Genomic DNA, 12,257 nt, shown 5'->3' with positions numbered 1-12,257 from the left:
AAAAAAAAAACTAGAGGAAATATACTTTTAAAGACCAAATTCCTCTTTATGGCTCTGCTTTCTTTTCGAGTCTGGCAGCATAAACAGTATACTTGGTTTGTGAGCAGCTGCTGAGTCAATATTTAATTATACATGTGATAATGTATAATTATTAATTATAATGCTAAATTTAAGTAATTTAGAAATGGCGTTGCATAGACAAGCAATTAATTATGCAAATTTAAAATTTCCCCCCACTTCTTTTGGTAAGGAAAAGACAGACAGGCAGACATAAACAAGCGAGTTAATAAAACTTGTACTTGTTCTAAGACTATTGTATACAAGAGTAGCAGGCCTACAGCAACGCCTGTGATTTACTCGTCCACGATTTTATCAAAGAGGCAGAAAGGAGGCAGGAGGGAAGGAGAGAAACCTGAGTCAGCAAAGGCTTATATATGCTCCGCCCCTCAGCCTCTCACCCCACCGGCTTCACCTCCCTACCGCCACCCCCACGCCTGCCCGCCACTCACACACAACACCGCGGAGGCTGATAGTTACCTTGCTCCAGTTTCCCACTTTCCAGCCGGCACACGGACGGAGGTGGCATCTCTTAGCCGGGTCAGGCCTCTGCGTGGCCGCACAGTCGGAATCCACCTGGGTGCTGCACTCCACACGGCGCCAGTAGGCCCCCAGCCCACAGGTGGTGGAGCACTGCGGCAGGGAGGGAGAGACGGGAGGCAGAAGCTGAGGGCCACTTTCTCAGACACACCCCATGTGGAGTTGGGAGTTCTCAGTTCCTCCCGGCTCCTCGCTAAAAGCGCCCCGCAGGGCTTTTAAAAATACCGGCGCCGGGCTCCCTGCCCCAGGCAAATTCATCTGAATCTCTGCAGGTGGGGCCCAGGCATCAGTCATTTAAATAATTTCCCAGGTGATTCTAATAAACAGCCAGGGCCGAGAATCCCTGATTTATATGTGAGAGGAAAATCCAACGCCAATGGAATTTGTGTAACCTTTTGCAGTTTTCTAACTTCTCTAGCCTGTGAAACCAGTGAAACCACTCGGACCTCCTCATTTGGGCTGTGAGGACTACAGAGATAACTCACGCACATGGTTAGTGCTCTACAAATGTTACCTACTAAATACAACACACCTGCAAGGTCAGCACTGTGAGTCCCACTTTCCAGGTATTGGGAACCCAGAGAGTTTAGGTCACACAAACGGGATGTTGTTAATTTCAAATTACAACATGGGGAAAAACACGACATTTGCCCAACCCCAGGAAAGGAGCTAGGGAGGCCATATTGCTAGGCTGGTGATGACCCTGGTAAACCTCAAGTAATGTCCATAGTTCTTTGCACCACATTTATGTTGCAAATAACTGCATGTTGTCTCTGGGGATCTCATCTAGTCCTGCTAGATTCAGGTGTCACGAGCAAACATTAATTTCCTTCCTTTTTGACAGTTTCTTTTTAGGCAGCAAAGAACAGTGCAAAGGGAAAACTGCCAGGAGGATGCCCGTGGACAATATGCAGGAAAATTAAATTGGAGTCCATAGATTGTCACTTATTTCAATTTCAGATTGGGAGTGGAGGTTCAGAGAAAGGAGAACTCTGAGGAGGTAGAGGGACAACTTCATTTTGTCCTAGGCACTAGCGACCCCATGGCAAACGATTTACAGGTCAAGCAGCAGGTTTTGGGGTATTTAGAACTGGTACTGATATGAAGAGCTACATTAGAATCATATGGAAGCCTCCATGAAAGGCTGTGGAAAATTATGCTATCACTTCCATTTACATGACTGGCCCAGGGGGTCTGACTGAATGAAAAGGCAATCCAATGAGAAGCGATTTTCCATCAGAATAAGAACCACACCCATGCACAGTGTGCAGCACCTAAGTTTTTTGTTTCATAAACGGATATCGGAACAAACACCGAGTGCTTCCTACATGGCTGACATTCCCCTGAGAGACTCACACAGAGTCATTCCTTTTATCTCATAACAATCGTATGAACCAGACATTATTATTGTCTTCATTTTACAGATGAGGAAACTGGGGTGCAGTGAGGACATACAGTTGGTAAGGGATTGAACCAGGTTTGAAACGCAGAATATCTGGTTTCAAGCTTCATGTCTGTTTATAGTGTTAACTTGGTTTTTTTCATCCAGTCTTTAATTTCTGGAATCACAATGAGTTAGAGGAACGTGCTGTGTACAACAGGGGGCACGAACCGTCCTTCAACACAGGACAGAAAGTGGGAGGACATGGTGAGGGAGACTGTAGATCAAATGCTAAGGAACGCTAAAAATTACTTCCAATCTTCAGGATAAAGAAGAGCTTTATGGAAGAAGCTCAAAGCTTGATACTGAAGAACAGGTAGGATTTAAAAGGGAAGAGGAGGAGGGAGAAAAAAGTCCAGGCAAAGGAAACAGAACAAATAAAGGCGTTGGACTGAAAGGGGAAGGTTTTGAGGGAACTGAGCGGGTAAGATTTATTGAGCTTAAGGTGGAGGCAGTATGGTTTGAAAGCTGGATTATGTAAGGTTGTGAAGGCTATTTAGATGTTAGAGTGGATTTTATCTGATCTGATATGTAATGAAAAGATATTAAAGATTTGTGAGCAGGTGGTTGGTTTGACTAGAAAATTCTTTCTGGAAGACTGATTTGGCAATCTTACATCTATTGCAATGATGTGTGGAAAGCACTGGAAAGGGGAGAGACTGGAAGTGCAGAGACCAGCAAGGAGGTGTCCAGCAGGTGCCTTAAGTAAGAGTGGTAACCAGGGGTCTTTCATTCTCGACCACTGGGGCAACTGGTGTTCTGGACTGGACAATTCTTTCTTATCATCTTTGGCCCTCAGATATGGAATGCTGGTATATATATATATATGTATGTATGTATATATATATATATATATAAGATATCATCTCACACCTGTCAGAATGGCTATCATCTATAAATCAACAAACAACAAGTGTTGGCTAGGATGCAGAGAAAACAAAGGCAATAAGAAACAAACACACATGGAACATTTTCCAGAAAAGACTGCACGTTAGGCCACAAAAAAAACTCAATAAATTTAAGAAGACTGAAATCGCATCAAGAGTCTTCTCCAATTACAATGGCATGAAACTAGAAATCAAATCAAGAAACACACACACATACACACACACACAAATGGATGCCAAATAAGATGCTACTAAACAATGAATAGGTTAACAACAAGATCAAGGAAGAACTCAAAAGATACCTTGAGACAAATGAAAACACAATGACCCCAAATCTATGGGACACACTGAAAGCAGTCTGAAGAGGGAAATTCATGGCAATACGGGCTTACCTCAGGAAACAAGAAATGTCTCAAAAACAGTCTAACCTTATACTTAAAGGAATAGATAAAGAAGAACGAACAAAGCTCAGGTAGAAGAAACTACCTTTTTACCTAGTTATTAAACTTTTTGTGTGTTTATCCAAAGAAAATCAAATCAGTGTGCACCCCTATGTTCACTGCAGCATTCACAATAGCCAGACATGGAAGCAACCTAAGTGCCCATCAATATATGATTGGGTAAAGAAGTAATGGTACATATATGCAATGAAATATTATTCAGCCATAAAAAGTGAAATCTTACCGTTTGCAGTAACATGGATGGACCTAGAAGGTATTATGCTGAGTGAAATAAGTCTGACAGAGAAAGGCAAATACCATATGATTTCACTTATATGCACAATCTAAGGAACAAAAGAAATGAGCAAACTAAACAAAAACAGACTCACAGTTACAGAGAGGAAAGTGGTGACTGCCAGAGGGGATGGGGGCAGGGGTCTGGGTGAAAAAGGTGAAGAGAGGAAGAAGTACAGATTAGTAGTTACCAAACAGTCACAGGATGTAGAGTACAACATAGGGAATATAGTCAATATTATTGTAACGGCTATGTTAGTGCCAGGTGGGTGGCAGAGTAATTGGGGAGAGGGGAGATCACTTCGTAAATGATATAAATGTCTAACCAACATACCGTGTACCCAAAACCAATATAAAATTAAAAATTAAAGTTTTTTTTTTAAGTATTTCACTCAAATAGAAACAAAAAGAAAGGTGGGATAGCAATACTCATATCAGACAAAATAGACTTTAAAACAAAAAATGTAAATAAAGACAAAGAAGGACATTACATAATTATAAAGGTGTCAATTCAAGAAGAGTGTGTAACGATCATAAATATCTACAAACCCAATATGGAACACCTAAATCTATGAAGCAAAGATTAATGGACATAAGGTGGGAAAGTCACAGTTATATAACAGTAGGGAATTTTAATACCCCACTCACATCAATGGCTACATCATCCAGACAGAAAATTAATATGGAAGTAATGGCCTTTAATGTCACATGACACCGGATTGACTCAATAGACATTTACAAAACGTTTCATCCAAACACAGCAGAATATTTTTTTTCAGGTGCACACAGAACATTCTTCAGGATAGAGCACGTATTAGGCCACAAAACAAGCCTCAATAAGCTCAAGAAGACTGAAATTATATCAAGCATCTTTTCCAAGCACAATGACATGAAAGTAGGAAACTGGAAAGAACAAAAATACGTGGAGATTAATCAATATGCTACTAAACAACAAATAGACCAAAGAGGAAATCAGAAACTACCTTGAGACAAATGAAAATTAAAACACAGCTTTTCAAAATGGGACGCAACGGGAGCAGTTCGAAAAAATAAGTTCATAGCTATATAGGCTAAACTCAAGAAAAAGAAAAATCCCAAGTAAACTATCTAACTACCAGAAGGAACATCACACATGATCTACACCAGCTTTATTATTCTGCAAAAAAAAGCAGGCTCAGAGATAGACTGAATTCTCCACTATCACACAGCTGGCTGGCTCAGCCCTCCTGACTTAGTTCAAGGTTCTTTTCACTACCATCTCACTACAATTTTTCTCTTCCCTGGAGATTTATTATCCGCCCTCCCCCCTTATCTGCACCCCCCTCCACTGGCCCATTTTTGGGGTTAGAAAAGTAAAGAGGGAGGTGAGGGCGTGAACCTGATTGCTTCAAGTTTATCCCACATTAGACTATATTTCATACAAGTCCGTTTTGAAATCTGCACAAGAACGCAACACTCTTAACTAAGTTTCCATATAGAAACAGCCATGGGGTAAGAAGTGGAACTCCTACCTCACTCCAGTTACCAACAATCCAGTATGCGGTGCTGCGGCCCGTTGAGAGCTGCTTGTAATTGGAGGCGTTCAGCAAAAACCCCTCAGCAATCAGACTTGTTGCATCTTCTTCAGTCAGGACCAGTTCAGAACTCTGTGTTGGAGTCGTGTTTGGAAGTTCTGGGAGGCTGAGGTTTACGAACTTTTCTGAGGGTGCTGGCTGGCGGTCTCCACCCAGAGGAAGTGGCATGTTAGCTGGCTTTTCAGTGACCATCCCCTCAGCTCTGGGCGTATCATTTTTGAGAGTAGTAGGCCCTTGGCTGGGTAGCAGCCCTTCTGTCACTGTGCTGAAAGGTGACCACAAGGATGCCCCCGAAAGATCAGGTGTAGGTGGAGGTCCCAGTGGCATTTCTGTACTTCTTTCCACTGAAGCATCATTTCCAGATACTCCGATCTTGGTCCATGCTATAGAGCTATTTTCATTTTTGTTCTCAGGCTGGTCACTGTTTTCCCCTGAGCCACTATGAATCTCTGTTTCTGGCTCTTTAGTCAAGGTATTATAAAATGGAGTCACCTGCCAAGTCACAGGGTTGCTGGAAGGTGACAAATCAGAACCACTCGTTGTTGTGGCTGAAAGGTCACCATCTGAGTTAGGGCCAGGGTCTGAATTGGAAACATTCTCTTCATTTGACTGGATACTCAGAGACCAGGAAGTGAGGATGGGCTGGGACGTACTTCCAGGGGAAGCGACATAATGGGAGTCCAGCTCAGTCTGGGTCGAACCATTCTGCCACCGTTTCCTACCCAGGTCTCCCTCTTTGGAGGCTGCGGTAGGACTAGGGCTAGTGACTGCCAGAGAACTCGTGCTCACGGACTCAGGCACTGTGGCTGTGGTCAGCATTCTGGGATTCGATGTCATTGAAGGGACGGGCTTTAAGGGGTCTTGCTCAGATGTTGGTAGTTTTTTCCCATTGAAAATTGTGCCTTTGTTGGGTTTCAGAACTCTCCGGCTGGACGGGCATTGCCGGAGGCCACACAGAGCTCGGCTGTTGGGTTTCCTTGTCATGTCACAAGGCTCATCATTGTTCTTGGCACATGTGACACTGCGAATCCGCACTCCGCCGCCACAGGAAACAGAACACTGGAGGAGAGAGACACCTGTTAGATCACTGGGAAACAGGCATTGGTTCTCATGCTCAGGTCCACAACGGCCAGGACAGGCCCAACGGGAACTGAACCGTGTGGCTAAAACTCTTCTCTTCTATTTTATATTTGGTTTCTGTGTTCCTTTCATTTCCAATGGAAATATGTTTCTCCTGGAGACCAGCTGAGGCTCAAGACCAACCATTTACCTTCCACAAACTAAAAATATAAACCATGATAAGTACAGCTGAAGTCTCCTTGGGCTTTGAATGCTGGATAGTAGATCCACAAAGAGTACAATGATTTAAATATGAAATAAGTCACCTGATCTTTTTAAAGAGATAGTAATATCTTTCCTAGGGTTTTGATGATATTAAATTAACGTAAAACATTTATGTATTCTCTGACATCTATTAAGTTAGTTCTAATGAACCTTTCCCTTTATATTTAGACAATACCTATTATTATAATTCACATAGTCTCATCCAGGTACAATAAGCTCTATTTTCACTTGCCTGTGTCAGATGGGTTCAGATTGTAAGCTAGACAATCACACACTCACACACGTACATAGATCCAGGACCTTTTCTGAAATTTAAAGGTGGGTAGTTAACCAAAGTTGGGAGGCACCCTTTTCAAAGTGTTAGCTGATCTCTGCTTGAGGCAGTGACAGGGGCCACTCCCCAGTGTTCCCTCCATGTTCTGAAGGGCATGCCAAAGCACAGGCACCTAGATGGCCCATGGAATCCTAATAGGAAAATTCTTCCTCAGGGATCACAGTAAAGAATACTTATGTCATCAGTCTCATCAGCTATAAAACACATAAAGTTGCTACATGGCACTACATTTCTAGATGTTTTGAAAAATCTAGATTTTTACCAAACTGATCCATTTTTAGCTTTCTTTTTCAGTGACGTTTTACGTTATCCACCAAATAGTTGGCACTTGAACATGAACGGTCCAGGCGTCTATCCTGGCTGTTTCACATTTGTCCACCATATATCTCTGACCCCAAAGCGGGTTTCTTGAGAGCGGGGACTGCACAATGCTCAGTGGGTTTCAGGGGGTTCCACAGCCATTATTCGATGTGACATCCGTATGTACATGCTCTCCAGCACATCAACTGTTCCTCCCCATCTGCTTTCTTACCCATGTATGCAAAGACAGTTGACGGTGAATCTTTCGAATAATCGGGGGGTGCCATTGCTTTGCACTGGGGTACACTGTGCCCAGTGGGACAGTGTTAAGGATCTAGCGAGTATATTGGGCCTTAGAAACCAAGCTGCCTTTTCTCATAGTCATACCAGAAAAAGCAGTGCTATTCTGTGTTCAGCTCACACTTCTGGTACATCTTCCAACTGTGTTTATCTCCTCAGGAGCTGTCAAGCCCTTCAGAAGAGATAAATGCAGGACACAACACCACGCTTAGAACTCATCTCAATTGGTAGCTTCAGAATTCTCAAAACCAATGTCTGCTGTGATTATCGTATGCCCTTACCTTATAATTTCGAACTCTGTACCAGGCAAGCAGCTTGTCAATCTGTTAATGTCCTCCCTGGGAATTACCTTGCCTTCACTTGCCACCACCCCTAGATTAAAGCCTCTGGGGGAGCCCGCTGAGAAAGAGGTCTGCTGCTGAATTAGTCAACTCCACCCACCTGAGGTGCACTGTCAGGGAGCTGGGCTCATAACTGGCTCAGACAGAACTGCAGTCAAAAACACACTTAGGGTTTATCAGAGAGTTCAAGCTAGAGGGCTGAGTAGAGAAATAGCTAATGCTTTGGGCATGAACATATTTAATGTACAGTGTCAAGAATTTATAAATGGATGATTGGATTTCATACTAAAACTAGCTTTGAAAGTAAGCTAAAACAGTTAGGTACCTCTTCTGGGTTGAACTGTGTCTCCCTCCAAAAAAGATGTATCAGAGTCCTAACCCCTGCCCACCCTCTTTCCTCGTACCTCAGAATGTGGTCTTATTTGGAGATGAGGTCTTTACCGAAGCTGGTCAAGTTAAAATGAGGTCTTTAGGGTGGGCCCTAATCCAACATGACTGTTGTCTTTATAGTAAGGGGAAATTTGGATACAGAGACACACACATAGGGACAATGCCATGTGAAGATGAAAGTAGGGATCAGAGTGATGCATCTATAAGCCAAAGAACACCAAAGACTGCCAGCAAACCACCAGAATCCAGGAGAAGAACAAGGAACAGACTCTCCCTCACAGCCCTCAGAAGGAGCCAACTCTACCGACACTCTGACCTTAGACTTCTGGCTTCCGGAGTGGTGAGACAATATATTTCTGTCATTTCACCCACCTAGTTTGTGATACTTTGTTATGGCGGTCCTAGGAAACTAATACAGTACTCTAGATAATTTTTTAAAAATCGGCCATGATGAAGAGAACCAACATGGCCCCCAACTGGTTTTCTGTGAGCGGCTGTTTCAAACAAGAGTGCCCACCTGTGTTCTGCAGGAAGCCCGGTGAAGCACAGGCTGCTGACATCTGGGAAGAACTGAGATATTGGCACCTACAGATATCCCATACCAAAAGGGCAGGTGGTCGAGGCTAAAACATCAGGTGTCCAGCTCCGACAGGAGCATCTTGGACATTAATTACAACTGGGGAATACTAAGGTAAGCAAGCGACTCAGAAATGTCTCCTAGCCTTCCATGCTCTGTGTCCCTTAAGCTAGCAGAAACTCCTGTAGGACTTCACATGAGTTTAAATTTGCTTCTCATTCAGCAGTAGACACATCGTTGACGCTTGCTGCAGTGCCTTCTGTCTGAAGAGCCAGGAGAGCTCATTTGTCTCTCTGGTCACTTGTGCACTCCCACACCCAAGTGAACAGCTTTGCACTTAATAGATTCTCAGTAACTTGGCTAATTCATTGTTTTATTCATTTGTTTATTTGTATACTTTTTGTCGGGCACAGAAAGGGCTGATCGAAGATCTTCACAGACCCTGGGCTTGTCTGCTTGTGGAGGCTACACCCCACGTCCCATCAGATATATTAAAAAGTGTCTCTAGTCTCAAGTGAAATATAATCTTTTTTTCTGTAAAAACTACTTGAAAGACTTTTTATTCTTTTGTTTTTGAAAATACTTGGTGCAGGGAACTCATTTAATTTGTGAGTGGCTCTGATTTATGTATAGTCTGGAATCCCAGAAAAGTGAGAAAAGCCTATTTACAAATCGTTTCCAAACATCACACATTCTTTATGAACACTAAGAGCTGTCATATCGTCTGAGATCTAATATGGCAAAGTGTTCAGAGTAAAAGCTCTGCTGCCTGCACTCAAATCCTGGCTCTATTGCTTGGAGGCTGTGCGACCTTGGACAAGTTTCTACACATCTGAGCCTCAATTTCTTCACCTGTAAAATAGAGCTAATAAGGCTCTTGTGAGGTATTGTGTTAATACCTAGAAAGGTGTTTAACACACACACTAAATGCCCAGTAAGTATTTGCTATTGATACGTAATTAAATGTTAATTTCTGATTTGGCAGTGTCCTTTTGTTTTTATGGAATTAGTACATTTGCTTTTTTTTTTTCCAGGTCCTCAACATTTCTGTAGGCCCTTGAAAAACTTGCAAGGCCTAAGCCCTGTGCTTATAGTGCTCCATGAGTAAAACAGTCCTCAGCTTGGCTATTAATATGTGGCTCCTCAATACAGGGGGCCACAGATCAATTCTGTCAGGACATTTGGGTGCTATTGTCTGGGCAGGTTTACAAAGTCAGAGTAGCAGGGAAAATAGACCCTTGTCTGTCTGTCTGTTCTTTCTCTCTCTTTCTTTCTTTCTTTCTTTCTTTCTTTCTTTCTTTCTTTCTTTCTTTCTTTCTTTCTTTCTTTCTTTCTTTCTTTCTTTCTTTCATCTATTTATTAGTTAGTTAGTTAGTTTTTTCATTTCCATTTTTAAAAAAATGTATTATTAGTTTCAAGTCTTCGCCTGATAATAAAGTTAACCATTTCGTGAATACTTAGTATTTGCCAGGCGCTGTGTAAAGGGCTTACATGAATTATCGTCAAGCCTTACAATAACCCTGACTTTTTAAATGAGAAAAGGCTGAGAGAGGTTTAATACCAGTTCAAGGCCATACAATTAGGGCTTGCCAGGTCTGGAAAACCTAGAAAAAGTACTATCTCACTAAATCTATTAGTCTAACTCCAGGAGAAATAGGGGAATTAATGAAGTAATACCAACCTCATGGAATTATTTTAGGAGTTACATGAGATAAACAATATAGCGTGAAAAGCACTCAGCAAATGGTGGATGACACTGTTGTTATTTCCATCCATTCACTTTAACAAATGATGCATGTGTGGAGCTTACTATGTGCTGGCACCGTTCTAGCATAAGGAAGTTATCCATATAACTTCCTTTGTCTAAGTACTGCTGTTATCTCTATTTTATGGATGGAGAAAACGAGCCACAGAAAAAACAGAAGCAACCACAGATATTAAATTCACACATCTAATAAGTGGCAGAACCAGGATCTGAACCCCATAAGCCATGTCCTTCACCAATAGACTGGCTGCCTCTGACAAAGCCCGTCACTGAAGTGGTGTACCTAGTAAAAATGGGAGCCAGAAACTTTGATACTTTGTTGACAACAGACTCCCCTTTCTTTACCCTCCAAGCCCACAAAGTAGGTTGGGCAAAACCAGGAAAAGATTCTTGGTGAAATCTAAGATAAAGAGTAGGAGCCAGGAGTTCAGAACCTGAGCTAAGAGGGGGAGGAGCTTGTCATAGGGGGAGCTCGGGCACTCACGAGGTCCCCCATTTGACCCCTGGCTGGGTCAGGGATGAGTATGCCAGGCTGGCACAGCTGAGTCCATCGTTCTCTTATTGCTTGGGTTGGTAGAGGTGCCTTGACAGGAAAGGGTAGGTCATGGATTTGCCTTATCTTCTTTCTACCTTGGTCAGCCCAGGGAGGACCATTCTACAGGAGTCTAGGAGCCTCACAGCTCTTGGGTCTTTTGGCCCAGTTATGTTACGGCTTCAGACTCATCCAAGGCAACCTAAAGGGCCCAGTGCAGACCAAATGACCAGGTATTGCTGGAGTGCTACCCTGCATGAATTAATGTCAATCTCAAGACAAAATCCAGACTACAAATACAAGGTATAGCAAGAATCACTATATCATCTCTCTTAAAGTATCTAGGCATAGTTTGAATGTCAAAGACATTTCATCGCATTCTAGTAAAGCTCATTAGAGGGCTAATATGTACAGACATTAGCAAGACAGAAGAGGGAAGAAAGGAAGACCTATTTGATGAATATTTTGATGCTGATTTAACTAAAAGCACTTCTCCTGACAACATCTCCTGAATGAAGGCAGTGACTCAGACTTTCTGTTCAGCTCCCTCAAGTGGAAGCTGGAAACTGGATTCGATCGAGTCTGCTATCAATACACTATGCAATGGCCTGTATCTGGAACAACAGAAATGAGTACTTGTCACATTGTGCCAATGTTTTGGTCCTCTGTTCTCCAGGTAAGGCATATCATTTTGCTCCCCATAAACACAAACACAGTAAGAACTCCTCAGCCAAATATGTAACTGCAGAGTCCTTTCAAAAAGTATGAAGATTCTGGCAATTAGTAAATTCTACATGACGAGAATTATTAACTACTTTGGATGCAGCCCAAACACTTTTGGTAAACAGCTTCAATGGACCAAAAAAAATGACCAGTCACAATACCTTATTCAACCTTATTCTGACAACAAAGCAATTTACAGCAATCTAGGTTGGTGGTGGACGAATAGGCCAGGCAGGGACAGGCTATCACTCTGTACCCTCCTGGGAATAGCTGGGAGAATATTCTGGCCTATTGCTGATATATGCACATGCACCAGTGCATGTATCAGTAGCATACCTGAATTAGATATGTTTTCTTTGCATGCATACCTTTGTCTTTTCTTTTTTTTTTGGTCCAACATTTCCCATTTGATAAAAAG

The 12,257-nt window shown here is 42.4% G+C and overlaps 1 protein-coding gene across 1 annotated transcript in view; it reads right to left on the bottom strand.

Annotated features, from left to right (window-relative positions):
- The window catches only part of ADAMTS12 (ADAM metallopeptidase with thrombospondin type 1 motif 12), a 260,943-nt gene that overhangs the window by 42,188 nt on the left and 206,498 nt on the right, over positions 1 to 12,257 (bottom strand). Inside the window, exons 19-20 of the mRNA XM_039842527.1 lie at positions 5,171 to 6,292; positions 538 to 690 (exon numbers count right to left, since the gene is read on the bottom strand). Coding sequence (XP_039698461.1) covers positions 538 to 690; positions 5,171 to 6,292 — 1,275 coding nt within the window. The remainder of the gene's footprint in view (positions 1 to 537; positions 691 to 5,170; positions 6,293 to 12,257) is intronic.

This window comes from Pteropus medius, unplaced genomic scaffold (assembly GCF_902729225.1).
Source record: "Pteropus medius unplaced genomic scaffold, Ma_sr-lr_union100, whole genome shotgun sequence".
Lineage (NCBI taxonomy): Eukaryota > Metazoa > Chordata > Mammalia > Chiroptera > Pteropodidae > Pteropus > Pteropus medius.
The sequence above is the reverse complement of the archived record's forward strand: the minus strand, read 5'-3'. Positions and strand labels throughout refer to the sequence as shown.